This window comes from Camelus ferus, chromosome 7, assembly GCF_009834535.1.
Source record: "Camelus ferus isolate YT-003-E chromosome 7, BCGSAC_Cfer_1.0, whole genome shotgun sequence".
Classification (NCBI taxonomy): domain Eukaryota; kingdom Metazoa; phylum Chordata; class Mammalia; order Artiodactyla; family Camelidae; genus Camelus; species Camelus ferus.
The window spans coordinates 17283868-17309187 of record NC_045702.1 but is presented as its reverse complement, the minus strand read 5'-3'; the positions used below and the strand labels follow the sequence as shown (position 1 = coordinate 17309187).

Genomic DNA, 25320 nt, shown 5'->3' with positions numbered 1-25320 from the left:
GTAGAAAGTATTTGTTGCAGAGAGGTTACCAGAAATTCTTGGACTTTGTTTTCCAGAGAAACTTACAGTATAATAGACAAAGAAGGCTAATTCCACTGCCACCATAGGTCTTCAGTCATTTAATCAGTGGCTCTGAAATGCAGACACAGTGCAGCATTTTTAGGATGACAAGGCAAGAATGTGGCTATTCAGCCTGAAAATAAAGCAGCTTTATCTCAAAAATGACTTGAATGTCATCAGAGCCAAAGCACCCTAAGATACTAATTAGAGTAATGCCATTAAATGAAAATACTGCAGGATTTGTTGGTTAAAAGATCACTACAGTAGCTAGTAGGAGAGGCTGGAGGCTGGGCTGTCCTAGCTTTTAAAAATGAAAGCTTTTTAAACTTTTCAGAGCACCATACTTCAAGACACAGCACATGTCAACTAACACCTAAGGGCAAAATGTCTCCAAGTGTCCAACCAATCACCAGACAACTGGTGCCTAGAACAGTTAGGCTGCTCTGATCAGTTCTTTTTTATAAAGCAGAAAGCAAAGCCAGCATGCAGAACCAGAATGTAGTTCACTCTCCAATCTTGCTTTCTTCAGAGAAACTCCCATTAAATGCTGAATGACAATAAGATGTTGACATGCTGCAGAAACTCTCTTCTAAGAAGCTTAAAGCTCTTGGCTCAAATTATCCTCACAATAAAGTAGATAAACAACAAGGACCTACTGTATAGCACAGGAAACTATACTCAATATCCTATAATAACCTACAATGGAACAGAATCTGAAAAAGAATATTGATAGATGGGAATATACATATATGTGTATAACTGAATCACCTTGCTGTACACCTGAAACACTGTAAATCAAATATACTTCAATTTTTAAAAAGAATACGTACACATATACTAAGAAAGAAACACTGTGGTGAGTAAGGCCCACATGGAGAGAAACTAGGCCTCCCAACAACAGCCAACATCAAGTTGTCAGCCGTGGGAGGAAGGCACCTTGAAAGTGGATCCTCCAGCCCCAGTCAAGCCTTCAGATAACTTCTGTCCTGCCTGGAGTCTGACTATAACCTCATGTAAATTCTCATGAGAGAATTTAAGATAGAACCACCCCTACCTAGTTGCTCCCTGTGAGAGATAATAAATGATTATTGTGGGGTTTTTAAAAATTATCCCACAAGCTTGTAGTGTGAGCAAGATGATAGATAACTTGTATCAAGGAAAAGTCTCAGATTTTCACTTCCTCATTCACTTAAAACATGTGTTTCTTCCCGGGCTACATCCCTTTCCTTTCACTCTTTTCTCTCTCTTCCTTTCTGCCTCAACCCTCTCCGGCAATTGCTCCAGCAATTATTCCTGCTTTCTTTTTTCCCTGCACATCAATCTTGTCCCTGTCTACTGAATCATTCTCATCAGCCTACAATCATGCTGTTATTTCATTAATTTAAAGAAAAAAAGCATTAAGCCTCTCTTAATCTAAATTTCTCAGTCCAGCTACCGTCTCCTTACTTTTACAGTGGGAAATCTTTTTAAAAGTTGTCTATACTCACTGTCTCCAATTCCTCCCTTCATTCCATTCACTCTTGAATGCATCACTGGAATCAATGGACATCCTTGTTGTAAAATCCAAAGTCCAAGCCATCATATTTAATGGTAACTCCACTCTACTAGCTCCTCAGGCTAAAAACCTTGGTGCCATCTTTGACTTCCCTTTTTCTCACCCACTCTGCATCTGATCCATCAGCCAATCCTGATCATTTTTTCATTCAAAATATATCCAGAACCCAGTCTCTTCTTCAATCACTTCAGTTCCTGCCACCACCTATGTTGGCTAGTCTTCCTGCCTTCTTAGGAACCCAAGTGATCCTTTTAAACCATAAGTCTAGTCTAGTCATATCACTTCTCTTCTCAGAACACTACCATCATTCCTTCCTATGACCTTCAAACCCTATGGGAGGTGGCTCTTTACTTCTCTGACAACATATCCTACCACAAGCCCCCTCATGTCCTCCTTCGTCCCCAGCCATTCTTCCACTCTTGTTATTTCTCCAAAATACTAGCCATTCTCCCACATCAGGACCACTGCCCTTGCTACCCACTCTGAAATCCTCTTCTCCCAGATATCCCCATAGATTGTTCCCTCGTGTCCACCAGGTCTTCACTCAAAGTCACCTTCTCAGGGAGGCCCTCCCTGGCCACTCTGTCATTTCAACTCTGCTTCCTCAAGTGTCCTATCCCTTCCCATGCTTTGTTTTTCTCTTTAGCACTAATCACTGTCTAATACCCCAGGTGTCCACAACCTTCAAATCAGGAAACTTAGCCAAGAAGCTTTGTGCTGTCTTAAGTTTCCACCATCCTCAACCATCCTCAAACCCTACACATATCACTTTGTGTTTTCGGTCACCACTTTTCCCATCTCCTCACTGATGCTGTATCTAAGCCCACCCAAGTATCTCAAAAATCAGTGTTCACATTACAAGAAGATTTTGTTTAATTAATAGGACAACCAAGTTGTAGATTGTAGAACTACAATCAAGCAGTGAGTGAGGCCAAGAGAATTAATTCTGTATTCCTTCATCTGGGAATTCCTTTATTAAAATACCCTGAATTTGTTCTGAGCTCAGCTATAACAGTGGACACAAAACCTTCTGGAGTACATTTCAAGAATGTTAAGTCTTTATCAGAGGACTCATCACCTTGAGAGAGTCCATTTCTTTCTTCTAAATAATAAGGATCTCAGTGCAGGGATATCACTGTTGTTATTCCTAAGTGCACTTCACTACCTGGAGACAATCTTTCATCTGTGAAGAAGCCATTATGGCCCCTGATGCGGCTCCATTTTTAGCAGCTTATTGATCTACAAGCGCCCAGCCAGCCACCACACCACTACGGATGTGTGTAATAAAAGCCAATACAGGCACGCTGCTGGATAGGAGCATGAGAGTCCTTCTTTGAAATATTAACAACTCTGCTGACCCAGAAAGATGAAATGCCACCTTTCAGTTTGAAATAAACCCCTGGGTTCCTATAGGTTTTAAAATAAGTATATATGACAAGAGACAGTTTTCTAGGGTAAGGGCTACCCACCATTTTACAAGACTCGCAGTACTATATAGCTCACTCATACGTTTCATAATTATTTTTTATAATTAGTCCAGCTATTCGAAACACAAGTTTAGTTGAGATGCCTACCCAGCGGTTACCACTGAATGTACAGTCTGAGTGTGGGTCTATAGCACTTTATGCAACTTAGGCAGAGGGGCTAGAAATCATTTTTCTAGCTTAAATGCAGGCTAGACTTAACTAACATAAATCCAGAAGATACAGTGGTCCTAGAAAATGTTTCCTTGATATGAATCATTTATTCAACCTAGTTTAGAGAGCCAAGCAATGGAGCTGCATCTATATTTATCTGCTGAAAGCAAAAGAATTTCTCAGCTTATCCGAGTGAGACTGCCCTCAGCACATCATATGGCTAAAGGAGAAGTCCTTAAAACCTTCACCGTGAGACGACCCAGCCTGAACCACAGTCACTGTTGTTTTGGAAGATAACCCATTTCCCAGTGACACCCTGAGAGTGAACATCCCTCTCTCTCTCTCTCTCTCTCTCAAACACACATACACAGACACACACACACACACACACACACACACATATCCATGGTTGAACTGAGACCTGGTAATCTTCATAAGTAAAAGTGTATTGGTTGGCCATGATGTCTTTCTGTCTCCAAAGCCTTCTGTAGGAGATGGATGTTTTCTGTGAACAATGTTGCTCACCAACCATATGGGGCCAGATGCACCAGAGACTTAGATACAGATACTGGCCATATCTTCTCGGCATCACTGACCCACTCCAGCTGGAAGTCATGAACACTGAACTGGGAAAAGAACCAGAAGGGAGGCAATCACAGACTGCATCAGTCTCTGTTTTCTGACCAAAGTCCCTATACGAGGAGATCTGAGGAAGCTGCCCTAAATAAACAGTTGAGAGGGAGGCTTCAGTGAGACAGCCTGAAGACATTCCCGGTGATGAATACTGAGAAACTTGGAAACAGATCCTAAGGGAATGGTCACATATGCCAGACCTAGAGGCGAATTTGGAAATTCTAATATCCATGATGGGGATATTAGAAATGGAGGTAGCCTTCTCTTTACCCAATACACTATGGGTGGGAGCACCAGCCTAAGAAAAGCATGCAGAGGAGAGAAAGGGGGCAAGATCATAACGAAAAGGTCTAGTCTAGGATAAATGGAAAAGAATCCACCTGAAATTCTCCTACTGTGAATCAGAAATATGGGTGCTTTAAGAAAATACAAACCCTCACAAAGGAAATAAGTCAAAGTTTATCATATGCATTACAGAACAACTCACAGCAGGTTTCCTTTTAACAGTGAGTTTCCCTAGACCAATGAAATGATGGCTCTTTGTTAAACAAGATTTCCAGATCGACCACATTAATTGAAATAAACTTTCATTCATTCAACAAATATGTATTAAATACCTATTATGGCCCATGCATTATGCAAAACACTGAAGATAAAAAGATGAATAATAAATAGTTCAAAAATAGACTTTAAAAGGAGGGAGACATATGGGAATACAAAATGTCATTGGTGCTAGCAAGGGAAGATGTTTGGTGTGTAACTGAGGGCTAAGGAGGAAGTCAATTATCTGGGAGATGGAGGTGACAGGACACTGAGCAAGAGTAGGAGGAAGGCCCCCAGGTTGATCCCTAAAAGATAAGCGAGTGTTGGCCAGGCTGACTTGGGGGTGGGGAATGAGCAGAGACAGGGGCTTGCAGGCAAAGGAAGAAGCTTCATAAACAAAGGGTCCCAAGGCATAAAACAGCTTAGCCTGTTTGGGGACCTGGGAGACCTTCATCAGGGCTGGTGGAAAGTGTGCTGGTATAGAGAGAAGTAGGCAGGATGAGATGGAGAGACTGGGAGTGGAGAAGGGGAAGTGTTGCCAGACCTGGAAGGTCTTATGTGCCAAGGTGAGGATTATGGACCTATGTACCATGACAAGCCACTGAAGGGTTTTGAGCAAAGCAATAACATGATTAGATTTACATTTAGGAAAAATCACTCTCAATAGAAAGCATTGATGAGAGATGAGATAGGAGAACCAGGAAACCAAATAGAGAGTGCTACAAGAATCCAGTGGTGAAGACCTCACCACTGCAGCAGCACGTGGGAGGTGAGCACAAAATTTACCAGGAGGAAAAGTGACTCGTCCACTGCTTGGATCAGTAGGGCAGACATGAAGAGAGTCCTAAGGATGACTCTTATGTTTCTGGTCTGGGCAAGTAGAGAGGAAGTAATGTCACTCCCCAAGATGAAGAAAAATGTGAGAGGAATGACTCTGGGGGACAAGAGAAAACAGGTTCTTTTGGACTCATGGAACCACCAAATGGAGGATATCCAATAGGCGAGATGTTTGGGTGGAAAGTCTGAGCAAGTGATTCCCGGTACAATGAGTTGTGAACATCACCGGGTGAAATCAGCCATGGATGTGAGTGAGATGGTTCAAGGAGAGTGTGAAGGGTGAGAAGAAGTGGTACCCAGGAGAACACTCATGCAGACTGAGAAAGAAGAGCCAGTGATGGAGAGGGGATGAGAACCAAGACAGAAGCAGATTCAGGTAAGAACGGTGCCCTCAAAGCCAGGAGAGGTGAAGTTTTCAAAAAGATGGAGCAGTCCCAGCATGGGGGTTGGGAGGAAAGCCAGTGGCAGGGTCCTCAAAGTGCACTGAAGGTGAAGGTGAGGAAGGTGAGAAAGCCAGGCAAGGAGAGAGGCCACAACTGAAAAGAACAAGGGCTAAGCAAGAGTATCTTCTGCTTTGTTTGTGTTAACACATTCAGGGAGAAAGGAGAGAGAGGGAGAGGTTGGAGACACAGAGGCCAGTCTTTCCCAAAGTAGAAGGTCACTTCACCTAAGGAAGGGCAGGAAGTGCACCCCTGCAGAGTACGAAGAATAAAGCAGCTCATCCACCCAGGACCTTGCGATGCGGGTCTGCCCAGAGCTGCATGTGGGCATCTCACCACCCCTGTGGTTACTATTATTCTGCTTCGACACCTCTGAAACCCTCTAGGGACTTTCCTGATCCCTGTTAACTTCAGACTCAGCTTTGGTGTTTTAAAAGCATTATCAGGTGAAAATGGAACCTTTGCTATAATTCTGATGGGACTTTCCTATTCCAGCTATCAGTCTGCATAAAGAGGGAACATAACCATTATCATAACAGAGGGGCTCTTGGCTGAAATCACCTCACAGTTTAAAGGTTACAATTCTGATTCCTTCTTAGTAATTCTTATCTTTTCCTTCCCTAGTTCATGCTGAGTTCCTCCCTTCAGGTTCAAATGCCTTCCCAGATGTTTGTGCTCAGTCTCTGGTTTATCCCACTCTCTCTGCCTCTGTACCTTAGCTATTAACATTCAGTATCTGATCATGTTAATTGAAGGGATGACTTTGGTTTAACTTTCTGGCCCTTAGAAGTCTTGGATTTTCTCCACAAGCTGCTGGAAATTTACAAAGTGAGTAGTGAATTGTACTTTAGTTTCTATGTCAGAAATAAGTCATTTTAAAGCCTTTACACCACATCAGAAGGGAATAAAACACTAGTTTCATCTTTTCTAAACCCTTCCCCATGAGCTACTTTCGGTGAAAACTGTTGGTTAAGGGTTACCTGATTCTCCTCTCCTCTACACGTCTCTTGCTACTACTTACAAACGTCAGTCACAGATTGCCCCAAAACAAAGTTTTCCAAGAATGTTCTTTAAGGACCTGTCTCCTAAACACTAAACAGTACTGTCTGAGTTTTTAAAAATGTGAACTTTTTTGTCAGAATGGTAACAATCTTCCAAATAGCCTGAGTGTCCATGCAAGCATATGCCCCATTTGCTTCAGATCTTTTTTTTTTTAGGAAATAAAATATCACAAGTAAGTCCGACAGAGGAAGACAAATATCATATGATGTCGATTATATGTGAAATCTAAAAAAAAAAAGAAAGATACAAGTTTTATTTACGAATCAGAAATAGGTTCCCAGATATGGAAAACAAACTGTGGTTACCAGATGGGGAAGAGAGGGGAGGGATAGATTAGGAGTTTGGGATTAACAGACACACATTACTATATATAAAATAGATAAACAACAAGGACCTATGTATAGCACAGGGAATTATATTATATTTCTTGTAATGAGCTGTAATGGAAAAGAAACAGAAAATGTATATATGTATATATGTATATGTATAACTGAATTGCTTTGCTATACACCTGAAGCTAACACTGGAAATCAACTCCTAGTTCAATAAAAAATAAGAATAAAAATTTCTTTAATTAAAAAAAATTAAAATATCACAGATGATTTTAAAGCATCTTCCCAGTTCCATTTATTTTCCTGTCTTGAGAACGGTAAACATCATCTTTCATTCGTGTTTATCGTTCCTATGCATATTTTTATAAATACAATGCAAATACACAGTATCTAGTATCATTTTATCTGTTTGGGGGATTCATATAAATGGCATCATACTCTTCATTTCATTCTGCACCGTGCTCTTTTCACTCAAAATTTTATGTTTATCCACTTGGAAACATGTAGATCTAGTATATTTATTTTAAATACACAGTGGTTTCCATTGTATGAATATACCATATCTCATTATCCATTTTCTTATCAATAGACACTTAAGATTTCCCCTTTTGTTAACTTATCTGTTAGACTATTATAAAACAGTAGTGTCGTGGAGACTGTTAGCTGTGTTCCATGGACTTGTGACTATACAGCCAGGGGCAGATAGGCCAGGCTACAAGGTACGTGTGTCTCACGGGATAGTATCCAATGTTGCGTTAGCTGACACACTGCAGCTTATGAGCACAGAGCTTCTTTAAGGTAAAAATCACCCTATCCCATCCAGGGTCTGCAAAATACTCCAGGGCCTTGGGGAATAGGAGCCGTGTTTACCTACATAGAATTGCTATTATCAAGATGAAGAGAAATTGGGGGCCAGACTGAATGAGAGACTGCTCTAGAGCAAATAAAGTGTCCAACAGGGTGAGCCTCAGAATATAGAACAGCAGGGCATTTTAAAACACAGGAAATGATAGAAATTTATGAAGATGACCTAATATAAACTAAATTGCCTTCACTTGGCAAAATACTTGGACGCCAAAAAAAAAAAATCAATTAAAATAATTCAGATACTGCAGTCTCCCATAAAAGCAGCACATCTGTCAAACTTCTCTGAACGCCAACACCAGCTTCCCCTCAGGATAAACATCACCTGCAGAAGATTCCTAGTGACTCTTAGAATAGGCCTTCAGACAGCATCTCTGTGCATACAAATTTAGAAAACATAAACTTTTTCCACACTTAAGTCACTAGCTCATTGTCTGACTTATATTTATGCTTGCTGGTATTTTTAAATATTGCTGAATAGGATATCTCTGATATGATTTATTTAAATCTTATAGTAATGGCTGACTCTTAGGAGAAGGACTGGAAGTCTAGGGGCAAGGGTGAGTGGAAGGCGGGCTCAAAAAGTGTTATCTCGTCATTATTAATTACTAATTTTTAAATGAGGCTAAGACTTCACCTTATCAACCCACAGAGGACCCAAGAATATCTTAGAACCAGATGTCCCCTTTTCTGCAAAGCTTCCTCTAACAGGTCCAAAACTCAAGAATCACTCAGGCCCCCCACACATAATCTCTCATGGAACTAACCTTGGGACTGATATTTGCTAGTCTTCTCGTATACAGCTTCTTTTTCTTTTTCTCTTTGAGGACAGGAACTATGGATTTCGTTCAGAATCCTTCATCCCAAATAACGTGCCTGAGATAGCTTGGCACTGAATAGATATTTTTAGAACAAACACAGTGAAGTGTTCTTCATTATACAATGACTTTTAAATAACCCAAGGAGTGTATTCATCACTTTTACTTGTTTTATATACTGGGGCGCTTTCAAAGTTTTGTTTAGAAAAAAGATACAATCCTCTGCTGTATGCCTGAAACTAACATTGTAAATCAACTACACGTCATTAAAAAAATAAGAATTAAAAAAAAGATATAATCCTCAAAAATGTTTAAATGTAAGCCCTATGAGGGCAGGAATTTTGTCTGTTTGATTAACTTCTGTGTCCCAAACATACCTGAGCCAGTGCCTGGCACACAGTAGGTTTATGTAGCAATACTACACAAATGTGTTGAATGAATGAGGATCCTTGGCTATGAAGTATTCTACATGCCAAGAATACAGTTCCTGTCTATGTTTTTATTTCTTTTAATTAATTTATTTATTTACTTTAATTGTGGTAAAACATACATAACATAAATTTTATCCTTTTAAGCATCTTTAAGAGCACAGTTGAGTGGCTTTAAGTACATACACATTATTGTGCAACCAAACACCACTTTTCCCCGTTGAGTTTTTAGATTGTTAACCCCAACCTGCAACATGGCATTTCAAACCATTAGAAAGAGAAAAGGTGAATTTTTACTGCCTGGTTGCATATTGGTCCGAAATAAGCTGCTTTATTTTCCACCTCTTCCTTTTACAGCGCCCTGCAATGATGCCTTTAGAAACGGCTCTGTCTCCATCTTTCAATTTGCTCCTTTTCTCTCCCCTTCCTTCCCCTGCTTCCCCTTCCTTTTCTTTCACCTCCTCTCAATCATTTACACATTATTTACTCACCATCATCTAAATTTAATTTATTCATCAAACATTAGAGTGTGAAAGGGCTTGACATTTATACAGTCCAAACCCATTATTTTACACATGGGGAAACAAAATCCTTTAAAAGAATGCATGCATTCTCTCAAAAAGAGCAGGTGTCCAATCAAGACGTTAGAATAAATTTTCCATCCACTCATCCACCAAGTCATGCACTCCCCCTCTCTCTGTGTATTTTGGGGGGTAAGTAGTTATAAAAGTATCTGCATCTGAATAAACATTTGTGACCCTACCGTCTAAAGTCTAGACGTATACATGCATGCATGCGTGTGTGCGTGTGTAGGGTCAAGTTAACCCAGAGTGCGTTTAGGATTCTGCCTGAAGGCCTAAGATTACCTACAAATAGCAGAGAGGGAGAGAATATTTTTAACTGACAATCCAAAGTGGAATATACAGAATCGATCCTCTAATTGATCCTTACCAACGCTACAGTAAAAGAATAAATAAACTGACCTTCTGCAACAGAAATAAGGCTCTTGATTTTGTTGGCTCATCCAGATAAGCTCACCCCTGAGTTCCTTGACCAGCCGATTCTTGATCCAGTTGATCCAGACATGACCTCCTGCAGAAGAGCCTGATCCACCCACCTATGACAATGAACTTGAGAAACCGTGAGCTAGAGCGTAAGCTCCCTCAGGACAAGACCCACATGAGGACTATTTGATTCCCCACAAAACGTATATAACATATACGCACGGGGATACACGCCTTATTGGAGATCGTGGGTGTTTGCACATGTTTGCCTGGGAGCAGGTAGAGCCTCCAGATATTATGAAACCAGAACTAATGAAACTATTTAATTTGGGGCTTACTTGTCCATCTTCCCCTTTGGCTTCCTAAGGGCAAAGATACTTCATGGCATTCACTACCTCACATTATATTATACACTGATTAATTCATTAGATATTATTTTTATCCCATTTGTATTGATTTATTGTCTGTCTCTCCCCAATGGGAGGTAAGCATCTCCATGATGCCCAGGCCCTAGACTCTCAATAAATATCTGTGGGATGAATGAGTATGTCCTTCATGGCTATAACCTCAGCATCTACCACAGTGAACAAAATTGATACTTAAAAAAAAAACCACATGACAAAAGGTGTACAGGCTTCTGTCAAAGAAGCTTGGGTCTCAAAGCAAGGTGAGAAGCTCTGCTTTGCGATGAGCTTCCTCTCAGGGCTAAGCTGAAGTCCTCCAGCAGGTCTCACCATCATGGATTCTAAAATTACTTCCTATTTCTTTTTTTAATTTGAGGAATCAAATATGCCAGCCTCTTCTCCATCCATCCCTGGTCCAATAGACTCTATGTGACAGTAGATGTGGTGGGTGAGTCCCCAAACCCGGGGCCAGATATTCAAATCCTGACGCTTTCGTTTCTTTATCATGAGCCATGGCAGGTTAATGGACCTTTGTGTGCCTCAGTTTCCTCAAATGTAGAATAACAATAAATAATAATTATGCCCACCTCAGAGCAAAAATAAGTTAGCTAATAGATGTAAAGCTCTTAGAAGAGTCCCAGGCACCAACCTGGGCAATGATGGCCATTAATCCTCCCACCCAACCAAATTTGCATATCACTTAAATGGGGTCAGGTGAGGGAAAGGAGAGACGAGAGCAGCATGTGAGAATTCTGTGAGCCAAAGATGGAAAATTAATAAAATAGAGTTAACATAATTGACCAGGAACTAAAACCTTCTGTCAAAACATTCAAGTGGCAAAGTTTCTTCAAGTGTAGAATAATATACTTAGATTGATGCCCAAGTTATTGTGTTTAATTATCTTCATCTGAGACAAAGCCTGTGCTGGCTCTTTTTAGAGGCTGTAGGGCTCCATGCAGTCCAATAAAACTGTCTTGCAGTGATGGAAATATTCTCTGATAGGCACAGCCCAGAACGATGGTCACTGGCCACATGTGGCTACTGAGCATCTCTAATGCAGCCAATGTGACTAAGGAAATTATTTTTTAAATTTTATTTAACTTGGGTTATTTTAAGGTTAAATAGCCACATGTGGCTAGCGGACATCCTCTGGGCAAAAGGGATTTGAGCACACAGGCTCCTTGACTTGGCCCTTGCCTGCTCTCCTGGTCCACTCTGCTCCCCCTGATACTCACAAAGCTGAACTGCTGTTTCACACCTCCCTGGCTATGCCTCTGCTGGCCTCTTTGCCTGAAATGCCCTTCCTCCCCCCCCCAGCCCCAAACTTCATGAAAATCTTGTTCAAATTTTGTTTCCTCGGGGCAACTCTCCCTAACTCCCTCCCGTGTGACCTCATCCCACTGCCAGCACAATCTATCATCACCTCCTCTGTGTTTCTCTGCATCTGTTTCCGTCGCTCTCATTACCTTGTAGTTGTCGCTTAGCCGCTGTGACACTAACAGACGACGGAAGTTCTGAGCGCCAGGTCTTACTCCCTCTTTGTTCTAGGGCTATGTGCCCATCCCACAATACATGTGTAATAAATATTTGCTGAGTACATTATTAATTTGTGAATATGTACCATGTGTTATCGAAATAAACTTGAACATTGCCCACCACTCCAAGATTATGGAAACCATTTAGATCAAATTCTATGATAAAGCCTATTTTCAAATAATAAAAAAGTCTTAGAGTCTCAATTGAAAGTCTACTTATTTCAAGCCATACCAATGCAATATTTCAGTAGTAACCAAAGAATATAAATGTTCCCTGGAACAAAATCCTACCTGTAGCTGCTCTTCCTAAGGGTCTGGGAGTCTCCTGGATTTCAGAAACCTGATCCTGTCATTGATCTGTCCCCAGTGCTTGCAGTGACTTACTAGAGAGACATGGATGAGGTTGAAAAGCAAGAAGACAAGAGGACCTGACTATGGACATATGTGGAAATTTGAGGATAACTGATCCTTGCCACACCCTCTACTCAAATCCTACCTCCAAGAAGGAAACCATTAAAATCCTGTCTAATGTGAAAAACAATGATTGTTGGGTGATATGTGTCTGTTCAGTGACATATATTACCTGAAAATGTATTGTGTTTCCCTTATTTCTTAGCAAAGCTTTTGCTCAAGGAATCTTCTTTGTTCAATTATGTAGCATCTGTTGCAATATTAACCTGCCCTGAGAGCCACACTGGTTCTTTTTTTTTTATCACAATTTTCTGACTAATCCTTTATTTGGATTCCCACACAGTGTTCCTACAATTAGAATAAGCCCTTGATGGATACATTTCTGTGAACCTAATTTGTATAGGTATTTCCCAAATACCAAGAACCTGGTGGATGTATTTTACAAATGATTATCCTTCCTGCCCTCCAGGAACTTATGGTTCAATAAGACAAACAAATAAATACACAGTGACCAGAAATACCTCCTTGTGGGTACAGTCATGTCAGCAGGACATACGGATTTCAGAAAGAACATGAATCCAAAGGACTTTATCTTCAAATTCGGATATAGATTTGACTTTTGTTTTCTTATTAATTATGTGGTTTTATTGTAAAATGCACAAACAGCACTTTCTAACATAATGAACATTGATTCAACAAATGATTCAGTTCCCTAGGGCTATATGATCTTATAGATAAATCTCTAATTTTCCCATAATATTGGGATTTTAAAGTCTTTTCTCTGGTTTCCCTTTCCCTCCTACCCAAAACATCTCTCCAGAATTTTAATCTAAGATGCTTAAAAAAAAAAAAAAAAAAAAGACAAAAGCCTAAGATAACTTTTGAGACTACTACTGAATACCATGAGATAAATCTTTCCCTAAGATGTCCTAAACTTAAATATAGGGATATTGATTTCTTTATTTAACTTCCTTCTAAAATCAGCACATTAAGGAAGAATAGTAAGTCTGGATATTACATTCTATATGCTATTGGAATTGCTTGTGAATTCTCCTAATATAAGATGCCCCTATTTCCAAAATGTGTCCATCACTGCTTAGAAAAAGATCCAACTTTCAAAGATTATGTTTTGAGATTAAAAATGAAGATAGTGACCATAAGTCCCTCAAGATTTGTAAGGCTGGCATGCCATCTATCTCAATAATACCTAACAAGAATGTCAAATGGACAGAAACAGCCATGGTAAGCAGGTACTTGCAGCTGACAATGATAGCTATATTTTGGGTGATGGGGAAGAGCGGTTCCATTAGTTCAAGTGAAATACAATGCCCTGCCAACTCTAGGTATCAGTGTATTTAATCCCCCTGCTGTGTCGCGTCCATTTTCTGTTGCTTCAATTAAAAATCAGTTGATACAAAGTCAAAATGTTCACATTCTTCCACTATCCCTTCCCTTGTCACTGTGTTTCCAGCTTCACCAGAAGAACATGTCGCTATGGTAACCAATCCCCTCTGGTGCGTAGACCAAGTCAACCTTTCTAGCCAGATTGCCAAGCAGAGCAACATGAAATCAAATCTCTCAATGGAACCACCAGAAGCCATGAATTCCCTCCCTCTTTTTCTAAGTGGGGTTAACTGACACTAGACGGAAGGGTACCCGCCTTGTTCCAGGAGATGTTTCAAGGGAGAAAATTCAAGAATGTCCTTCAGCAAGTCTTATCAGTGTTTATCAGTCGTTATTAACATGAATTCTTCCTCATAACTTCCTACCATTCCAATTTTCATGAAAACAGAAACCAACAGATAAAATAACACTTCATGAATCTGAGACTCTGAAAACTGTTACGAAGTCATCCATTGTCAAAAACTATTCTGCTTCCTCTTGTTTTCCCACTTCTAAATCCAAACCCCAGTTGCTCTTCTGGAATTCTGTAACATCCTGCACAGCTTGGCAAAGTTATAGAGCTCCAAATGGGTCACCCTGCTCTAATAAAAGTCTAACCATGAAGCAGATGTGATGTTTGTAATATTAACACACTCTTAACTAAATCAGTTAAAATCTCGTCATTCTACAGAAACTACCAAACATTAAGGTGAATTCTCTTTCTGAACCTACCTCACCTAAATCTGAATAGCCACCCAGACCATACACACTGTTTGCCTTTTTTAAACAACTGACTTTTTTTAATTAACAATTTTTGAGCCATTTCAACATTTTTATAAATCAAAGAACATCAGTTCTCACAAATAACATTTAAAAAGAGCAGCAACCCTGCATTATAGATATTGAAAAATAGCTTTATATCTTGGCCTCAAAGACTTTGCAGATAACATTATTTTCACCTTGATATCACCACATAATAGTGGAAGAAAATGAAGGTGGTAGGGAGGACGACAAGACTCATAAAACTGCAGCACATCTTCCAGGATGCAGCTACCATCAATGCATATTCCAGGGTGCATATTCCCTTCTTCAGAGCAATATTAATACACAACCAAACAATACTTCTGTGGGCCAATGGAATAGGATGGTCCCCAAAGTATTAATCATGCAAGATTTACAAACTACATCAGATAAGCAGACTTTTTAAAATGTATGTAATCATATTAAAGCATAAAATAAATTTTTATCACTAGCAAATCCCGTTTGTTTTCTGTTTTGGTAGATTTGGGGTATTTTTAAACAAATCTTTTGAAAATAGTATTTTTTTTTTCCATCTGAAGTAGTGTTACCGGAAGAACTACTGTTTGGGTGCTTATTAGATCTTGCTAATATTCAATGTACAAAAGACACTTTTGTCAACCACTTTCTCAAAAAGAACAATCAAGAATTGTGGTATGATGCTACAGGTCAACAGGCTTTGAGCTGCAGTAGGGCAGGGGCTGTGATATATTGATGTTTTATATGACCGATGCCTGCACCATGCTTGGTATAGTATATAGCACTTAGCAAATGTTTCTGGCATGAATAAGGCCTTTTCTGTGAGATGTTTCCCCAATTTCCCTTGTTGAATCCGTTCAGCATCTAAAACAAAGATTTAAAACTAAGAGTCTGTCTGCCCTACATATCACTCTTAAAGGGCTTCCTCTGCTAACAGCACAACATTACAGATTTCTTTCCTTTTCAGAGACTACTGAAGCATCTTCCTGGGCAGAAACCCTGGACCAGGAGATTCCAGCGGAATCCCGTCAGACAAACGCAAAACAAGAGGCCAGACAGAGATGAGCCTCCATTACCAGCTATTGGGAGACAAGATCTGGCCACTCCAAGGCTCAGCCGAGCCTGAACAACCTGACCTCCTGAAAGACCTAACAGACTGCGGCCGGGCGAAGGGAGGAAAGGGTGGCCGGGCCTAGAGGCACCCGGCTCTCCGCAGCGCCACGCCTCGCGCTTACCTTTCCGAATCAGGGCCTCGATCTCTGGGTCGAAGCCCTGCCGGTGGCACTTCCTCCAGAGGCCCATGTTGGTGGAGTTGTACTGCCGGCTGCACTCGTCTGCGGGGCTCATGGCGAAGAGCTGCCGGCGATTCCGGGCCCGTAGGAGTTTACCCTCCCAGCGGTCCAGGCGCGAACGGCTGGCCCGAAGCGGCAAGTTGTTGTTGTTGTTGTAAATGAAGCCAGGGTCCACCCGGCGGGTGTTAAAGGCCTTGCACCTGTCCCTGTGCTTCCTGGCGTCCGTCTCGTACCAGTGGTCTGAGCAGATGGCCACGGCCAGCATGCCGAGGGCGCAGAGCGCTAGCGAGAGGCCCGTGTAGAGCAGTAACCTTCCGGCAGCCATGCCTCCACTTCGCGGCTACACCATGGGCATGATCCGCCGCAGCCTCGCCTTCCCTCCGCGCGCCCGTAACAAAGCGGCGGGCGGCCGAGCCAAGGAGGGGAGGGGGGAACAGGAGGGAGACTGGCGCGGTGGCGCCCCCTCAGCCCCCTCCTGCAGGCGCGCAGCCCAGGGACTGCGGGGATGGGGGCGGGCAGCCTAAAAAGTTCTGAACCCGAGAGGCTCCGGCGAGCCCCTGGGCATCCTCCGGGGCAGGTGCAGCCTCAAGCGGCGCTGAGCAGGGCAAGGCCGCCTCCCGCCTCCTCCCTGCCGGGCAGGAAGCGAGTCCTCCGAACCGGCCCCGTTCTCACGCAGCCGGGCTTCGGGCGTTGCTGCCCTCTGGCCGGAAACTAAACACCAAGTGCCCTTGCCTGCGGTGGGGCTCCTGGGCTCTCTTTGTACAGGGGGGGCGACGGGACCCACTAGCCTGGCTTTTTTTCTTTTTTTTCTTTTTTTTTTTTTTTTTTTTTTTTGGAGGTGGGGAGAGATTGGTTATCAGGAGGAGCTGCTCGACAACAGGATGAACTGAAACACCCGCGATACGGCCAGCCAGAGAAGGAAACCTCCAGATGCCAGGGCCGCTGCCCGAGTCTCGCCTGGGTCTCCCTCTCAGCGGCTCTCTCACTTCTGGTCTGCAAGAGAAGCAACGTTCTTCCTCCTCGGGTCGGGTCTTTAAAAAATATCCGTCCTTTGCTCACCTGCAGGTCCCTTGCTCCGTCTGGCCAGCGCGCTGCTCTCAGAGACTGGCTCCCAGTGGGCCCACGGTCTCGGCCGACCTTTCCCCAAGAGCTCCCGGATCGTCTGCCTCTGGCTTCGCCATTCAGGCGGCCTCTAGGGCCGACGGTGCGGTCACCCGGACGCCTAACGGGACGAACCTTGGCCGGGGTCTTGCGGAGATTGGGCGGCAGCTGGCGGGCGCGAGGGGCAGGCTGCGCCGTGGAGGGCGCACCCCGCAGGGCGCACAGCGCTGGGCGCGTGGAACTCGGCGCGCGGCGCCTTCAACACCATGGACAGGTCGCGCGATCACGGCGCCCTGCCCTCCCAGCAACCTGCCCCGGGGGCGTCATGCTGCCCTCCCCAGAGCTGTCTTCTTCCTGGAGTGTCCACCCAGGCACCTGAAGACCCGTTTCTCCCGCGACGCCTCCGCCTCACTTCATCTGGCTCCTGGGTAGCCCTGGGAAGGTGCTGCCCGGGTGCTGCTGGCACCGAGGAAAACAGTGGCCCCGGCCCTTCAAAACAGTCCGCCCGCTTCTTCTGCCGCCTGAGCCTCGGAACTCTAGTACCCCGTCTGCTTTGCCCAACTGGGGTCAGCGGCTCTCTGATTGCACCATTTTCTTCGCAGCCCACCCAGGGGTTGAGATGCCGTCTCACTCGGCAGCGTGCAGAGAATCCCGTCCTGGTCTCAGTGTTCCACGATCAGGCTCCCCGCGCGGTGGTCGCCGAGGAGTATGGGGCGAGGGTGGGGGAGGGAGGTTGGGTCTCCTCCCTGCCTCCTGCCTCTAGACACAGCGGCTCGGGGGCCTCGCGGGCTCGGCGAGTGCTGGAGAGCTAGAACCCAGGCTGCGCCCGAGGGGCTCGGGAAATCGCATCGCCCGGGTGCGGGCGCCGGAAGAAGCCGCTGCTGCGCTCGCTCGCTGGGGCGCCGGGCGCTGCAGCCTTGGCTAAAACCCACAGACGAGAACACGGAGCGCGCAGCCAAAAGCTAGTGATGTCATCCGTGCAACGTGAGCCTCATCTCTTATTTTTCTAGCATTCTTAAAGATAAAGTGCACCATTTCCCAGGCACGAAATGTCTAAGCCTTATTCTTTCACCAGGCAAGTCAATGGTGTCTAGATAGGTATGTGCCCAACCACATCCATATTTATACACATATACATATATGTGGTATGTAGCATGTTTACATGCATTATTATAAATTTAGGGATGTTGCCTCCATCTCCTGTTTATGTATTTTCAATAGTGGAAAATTTCCTTAAATTGACCACAGTTTTTAAAGAAAAGATTGCTTATTTTAGAGTGGGCATTCAGAGGGGCTTAGGAAGTTCCCTGCGTCCCCGGTTTCAGTCGCTGGTATCTTGGGACTGTATTTGATCTTTGTTTTACCCAAAAAGCCACAGGCGCTACCTTACTAGCTACAGGCGTTTCCACCAGAGGCCGAGCGCGTCTATGGGGTTGTCACCGCCAGTCCCGGTCCAGCCCCACGCGAGCGCCAGACAACCAGACACACACCCACCTCCACCGGCCTCCACCTTCCTCCTCAGCAAGAAAAGAAAAAAGAAAATTGATCCTTTCTAGACAGGAGAAACAGAATTTTCACTGGCGTGAGGGGGAAGCGGGTGCTTAAAAGATAATCTGAAAACACTCGGGGGCTCTCGCTTTGAGGAGGGGGAGTGGGGTTAAATGAAACCTCGGTGCGGGGTGGCGGCTGGATTTAGGCTCTGGGAGGGCTGTGGGAGGTAGTGCGGAACCCCAGGCCTTGAGCGAGAGAGCACCAACAGAGCCCCTCTTCATCCCCCACCACACACGGCCTGGCTCACGTGAGACGGCGCCGCAAGGGCTGGGAGCCTCCCTCCCAGGTTGAAACCCTCAGTCCTTCACTCTAAGGCTCACCCCTCATTTTCACCCTCGCTCCAAAGTCGAGGGCCCGCACTGCCAGATAAAGAACTGCCCTGGGGAAAAAAAAAAAGGAGTGTTCCGCACCCTGCGTTGCACAACCAGGCCTGCGAGCCAAAAAGAGCGCACCTCCACCATATTCTTTTTGTCTTTTTTCCTCCTTCCTGCATTTTGAAAATCGCGAACGAGGCGTTTCAGTGCCATCTAGTGGGGGAGGGGCGTGCCTGGCTGTTCGTCCCTGATGCTGCAATGGGACTTGCTGAAGGGACAGCAGAGCCCGAGGATGTCCGCGGTTCTTGGGTGCCCAGCTGGTAGCGGGCTGCAGGCATGTTCCCTTTGCCAGATCCCAGTCCCGGGTTCCCTGGTCGATGAGGCAGAGCCAAGCGACTTTGGCCACAATGTCTTCTCATCTTTCTTTCTGTCCTCCTCTTTCTTACCCTCTCTCCCTCCGTGAACCATGCAAACACAAACAAGTGCAGACACTGAGCACATACGCAGATGATGTCTTGAATTTCTGGAGCTACTTTCTTCGGTAAAGCCCAGAGCACTTTTAGGTCAGCAGTACACCTGCCTTTGACAATAGGGAGGAGGCAGAAAGGTAAAATGACTTCTACAAGGTCACTCAGGCAGTTGGGGCACAGCTAGCAGTAGAGCCTTGTCTTCTGATTCCCAACTCTCCTCTCGCCTGAGAACCAGCTGAGTAAGGTGACCCTGAGACCTCTGGAAGCCAGGCAACTGCCATTTGTAATAAATGTACCTGTTTGTTTTGTCCTTCTCATTCCTCCCTCTTCCATTATTCTACCTCCTTCTTGCTCTTGCTTTTTAACTTTTCCTCCTGGCCTGTGCCTTAGGCCTGCTTCCAGGGATGTGCCTCACCCTCCTTCATGGTCCTCCTCAGCAGCCCTGCTGGGAGAAGGGACCCAAATGCACAGTTATCATCTTTTCTGGACATCATTAAAACTCTTATTTTGAAATGCCTGTCTTTCATGACAGCACCCAAACCCTATGAAAGACACTGATTTGAGGTCTCCTTTGACGTGCAATGTTCTTGGACAGCCCTAAACCATTTTGGGATGATCCTGGTCTTTGGGGCTAAAAAGACGATGGATTCTTCCTTAGTCTACATTATTTTCTTTTCTTAATTGAATGATATACTTTTCTTCCTTCTGTCTTCTTACTTCCTTTCACCCCATTAGCTATAGCATCACTGTCTGTATTTCCAAACTAATCCTTCCCATTCACACCCACACTCTCCTAGGATCACACAGAAGCTCAAAATTGGAAGGGATTTTAGAATGAGCCACACAATAGTGCATGAATATCTTCTCGAACATTTCCCAAAAAGTGACTGACTTCAGCTAGCACATTTGCAGTGATGGGGAAATCACTCTCTTGGAAAGCACCCTGTTCCACTATTGGATGGTGTAAGTGGTTAGATAGGTCTTCTTTGTACTGAGCCCTATCCTAGGACCCTGTAATCCCACCTACTGGCCTTCAAGAAGCCCACAGATACTTGATCCTTCTTCCATATAATGGTTCTCATACTTGACGTCTGCCATTATGTTCTCTAAGGCTTCTATCCGCCAGGTTAAATATTCTTTGTTCATATCCTCATTGTGTTTGCTCCTACTGGGTCTTTGATATCTCCTGATTGTTAGCATTTCTTGTATCCAACAGTGCTCCTTGATCTAACAGTCATGTCAACCGATAAAGAAGAAAACATGGTCAGCCAGTTTTTCACATGACCCACGCAGAGCTCTTATGATCTTCAACTCCTCTTCTAGGAGCCTACAAGTCATTCCTTTGGGAGGCTAGCCTAGGATCCTGCCCCAAAATGACATTAAGATCATTGATTTGCTGTTTGTGAAATCTACATTTTTGAAATTTCAAATTCCACTTGCTCACACACACATACCCATCTTTTTTTAAGTTTACATTCTCCAAGCTTTCTCCAAGGTCAACATCAGAGATTCAGAGATAATAAAAGTTCTCCCAGTTTCATAATGGAAAAGAATCTGAATAAAATATATATATGTATATGTATAACTGAATTGCTTTTCTGTACACCTGAAACTAACATTGTAAATCAACTACACTTCAATAAAAAATAAAATTAAAAAAAAAGCTCTCTCCATTTCCTGGGGTACAGTTCAGGCAGAGCAGATAGATACTCTTTTACAATTTCTTCACCCATTGTGAACTGTCTTCAGTTATATTTGTTCTACTCTACACCCTTGCTTCAGTCTGAAAATCACTCTCCCTGACATTGTCAATTGGAAGCAAAATAAAAGTCAATGAGGTGTGCTTTCTCTTAGCTACCCATCAGTGTTATGTCACTGCCCAGAGAAAAGGCCCTCCATATATTCTTACTTCTATTTTCCTAATTAACTTTGCACAACTTGGACATTATTTGAAACGCAAAATTTATCTTCCACTTTAGTCCTCCTGACAAAGTCCCCCAAGTCTGTGACATGCCTAGTATTTATGCTGGAAGAGGTACCCTTCTTTCCTTATGAAGACCTTTTTTCTAAATCTCACCTCATCAGAGTCATGTTGGTGTGCTTCCTTACATTCCTTCACCTCTTCCTTATTAGGGTCATTGTGGCAAAAAGGCTATTTTTATCTCACCCTTGGGTATCCAAGTTCTCTCCCTGCTTTTATTTTCTTCTTCCTTCACCACACCATCATATGAATTGTCTTAAATTCTATGGTCCTTTACTCAAACTTCTACAGTAAAGCTCAAACTGTACCGCCATGTAAAGCCCCACAAAGATTTCAGCCTACTTTCTAAAGCTGACCTTCACATTCCCTTAGACACACCCTCTGTTCTAACCAGGCAGCCTTCTAAGCATGTTTTGAAAAGCCCCCACATTAGCATCATTCCTATTGCCCATAAAATATTTAACTGATCTGCTTTTTAAAGTTTTCTTACAGTTACAGGTGCCTCCTATCAATAGGTCAAATAAATATCATTTGATTGTCTCAATAGAAGCTGAAAAGACAACCAATTAAACCCAACAAACATTCTTAATATTTAAACGCTCTTCTTATACTAGGAATGGTTTTAAATGAATAAGATCATCTCCTGCATAAAGAAATATTTCAGACTAGTAGGAATAAAACAAATAACCCAACAGAAAAATGGGCAAAGCTTATAAAAAGATAGTTTTCAGAAGAAATTCAAATGGAAAGCTAACATATGGGGGGAAAAAACTCAATCTCACTAGGAATCAAGGAATACAATTGTTTTACTATTGCTTTTTACCCATCAGATGGGAAAAAAAAATTTACATGTCTGTTAATGTCAAGTGTCCACCAGGGCATAAAGAAACATGCTCCCATGCACTGCTGGTAGGAGAGCAAAGTCACTCTGGAGGGCAATTTGGAGTAGCTGTTAAGATGAAAAATACAGGTTTGTTATGACCTGGCAGAGGTACTTCTAGGTATTTAGCCTGTAGAAGCACTTGCACAAAGGCAAAAAGGATCTTTAGTATGCTACCTGTATTAGTTTCCTAGGGTTTCTATGACAAAGTATCACAAACTTGGTGTCTTAAACCATCAGAAATTTATTGTCATGCAGTCCTAGAGGCTAGAAGTCTAAAATCAAGGCATTAGCAGGACAGTGATCCCTCTGAAACCCATAGGGGAGAATCTTTCCTTGCCTCTTCTAGCCCTCAGTGTCTGCTGCAAATTCAGCTCAGAGATGCTTCACTTCCATCCTCTTTCACACCACCCTTTCCTCTGTCTCCAAATTTCTCTCTTCTTATAAGGACACTGGTCATATTGGATTAAGAGCCTACCCTACTCCAGCAGGACCTCATCTTAGCTATTTACATCTACAATGACACTATTTCTAAAGGCCATATTTTGAGGGCATGGGGGTAAGGACTTCAATATACCTTTAAGGGAGACACTGTTCAACACATAGCTCTACCTTTCATGTACGAAAGAAAGGGACATAATAAAATATTCATGTGTCTGCTTATTTGTGCAAAATGAAAGGATGGTGGAAGAACCAAGAAGCCAAACAGGCAACAGGAAGTTGATAGCAAAAAGCCATACCCTTCCCCCTGCTGAAGGCGGACTCACTCCTAATGAAGAAACCAGGGCAACCATATAAATGGAGGTCCACATGCCACATGTATAAATGTTTAAAAGACATAAGTCAAATGACTAATTGTTAAATAAGAATGCTCCATCGTTCTACCTTACACATACCTTTACGATGACAAAATTTTCAAATATGTATAAAGTTATGGTTTTTGTATAAAAATAGTTGGCAAAGTATCAAAGACAACCAAATTAATTATTATTGCTCATGTACTGATGGGTCAGCAATGAGCAGATGAGTCATAAAGGCATTCATAATTAAGTTATAATACATGTATCACAAGGCTTTCTCTTCTTGAGTTTTACTTCAGAAAAATCATTCTATTGTTATAATCAAGATTTTCATGTAACATTATATTCTATTGATGGTAATACCAAATGTTTTTATCAACTGTTTTGATTCACTGTAGTTTCTAGATAGTTTTTTTATTATTAATTTCAATTTGGATAAACTTTACCCAGGCAGTACCCCTTCTGTTGAAAGTGTTAATAAAATTCTTCAAGCAGTACTTACAGTTTGGAATTTTATATGTTATGTTCAAGCATTATAACAATCACATATGACAAGTTATTGTCAATGCAAAAGTACTATATTGCTTTTACCACAAGTTATTATTATATATATCATGATTTTGACTATCTCTTAGAGTACTATCTAGATCCACATGGTATTTATTAAGTTCTTCTTTCAAATATTCCAGTGCTAGACTGAAGAACACCAAAAATCTCAGCACATTGCTTAATTTGTTCAAATTTCTCTATAATCAAGACTATCTCTTGATCTATAGTGTTTGGAAAGCAGTTACTACAGACATTACTTCGGGATTATTTGTACATAAATCTTCTTTAAACTCATAAAAGCATTTGCATTTCCTTGTTCTAATGTCCTTATATTTTACTGGAATATCACTTTTAGTTTTGCACACAGTTTATTTCTATTTAGGAAATCATTTTCTTTACAATTTAAAAATATTTTTAATCCCTTTAAGTGAGAAATTGCCAAACTTAGATCTGCTTTTGTTTATATTGTAAATAGCAAGCAATAGTTCATATCAAAAAATTGTGGATAGTGCAAATCCAAAATTAATTTCATTTTTCTCTGTATTTAAGAATCTTTTATTGTCTCATTTAGCTATCCTAATATATCTTATGTCTTTTCTAAACTAAATTTAATGGCTTTAACAACATTTAATCGACATTTCCATTATGTGTCTTAAGTGGCTATAAAGCCAAATTTAAATGTATTCTATCTATGAATAGATTCAATACATATCATAAATAATCTTTGAATTTCTTCAAAGAACTTCATGACTATTGGCTCAGTTCAGGCCACATCTATAGTAACAAGTTCAAACTATGTTCTACCCATGTTATAAGGAATGTTTCTGGATTTGGGGCCAAAATTCAGATTAGGTCCAGAGAAATCCACTTGTAGTTTAAGAACAATATGAATTGCAAGAGCATAATATTGTAAAACCTTCCTCAGTTACTGTGTGCTACTGTTCAAAGTACCACCCTAATTCACGTGTAACTCCAGAACCATGATTAGAACACAAACGGAAGCAAGAAAACGGATGCTCATCACTGCTGGGAAATGATACTTCCTTATTCAAAAATATACTGCATGCATGCTCTCTGGGAGGAAGCATTTGACAAGTTAATCATTTCATCGTTTCTTTTATCAAAGCGCCTCCACCGTCTCAGATCCTTTAGCACTCCCAAGAAGTATCCCCAACATCAGCAACAACTCAACACACACAACTTAAAGGCATTCGGATGTGGTTGTTTTTTGTTTTGAGAACACAGGGCAAGATGTATAGAAAAGCATTTCCTTGGGGCCTGGCTGTGTTCACCAGAAGAGCAGACGTTTAGGGTCACAAGCCATGCTGTGTCAGTACTGATGCAGGATCCCAAGACCTAGAGGCAACCATGAGGTCTTTAACATGTTATGCTGTGTGTGTTCCTGATGTGTGGGCCCTCTAAAACATGAGGTCTAGGGCGGGGGCCCCCTAGCTACGGACTGAGGGCAGCCTAGCTGGAGAAACAAAAAGAGGAAAGCCATTTCCTGGGTCCAGGGAACAGATTTACCCAGCTGAAGCTGGAACCGTGGAGACACCTGCCTAGCCAGAAATGGAACCATGAAACTGAGGCAGCTGCAGCTGGAGTTGTTACCTGTGGCAGAGAAGAGGGGACAGAGACTCTGGCTTCTCCCTTTCTTCT

At 42.5% G+C, this 25320-nt stretch overlaps 1 protein-coding gene across 3 annotated transcripts in view; it reads right to left on the bottom strand.

Annotated features, from left to right (window-relative positions):
* Window positions 1-17859, bottom strand: part of TMEM178B (transmembrane protein 178B) — a 338156-nt gene extending 320297 nt beyond the window's left edge. For 2 of the 3 annotated variants that reach the window (XR_004321309.1, XM_006185356.3), the window contains exon 1: window positions 15959-16340. Coding sequence is in view for 2 of the 3 variants with exons in the window: in XM_006185356.3 (XP_006185418.1) it covers window positions 15959-16340 (382 nt within the window). In the remaining variant the exon portion in view is untranslated. Of the gene's footprint in view, window positions 1-15958 lie in introns of all 3 variants that reach the window. The other variant, XM_032483512.1, reaches the window with a different exon arrangement.
* Between the last annotated feature and the right edge of the window lie 7461 nt (window positions 17860-25320).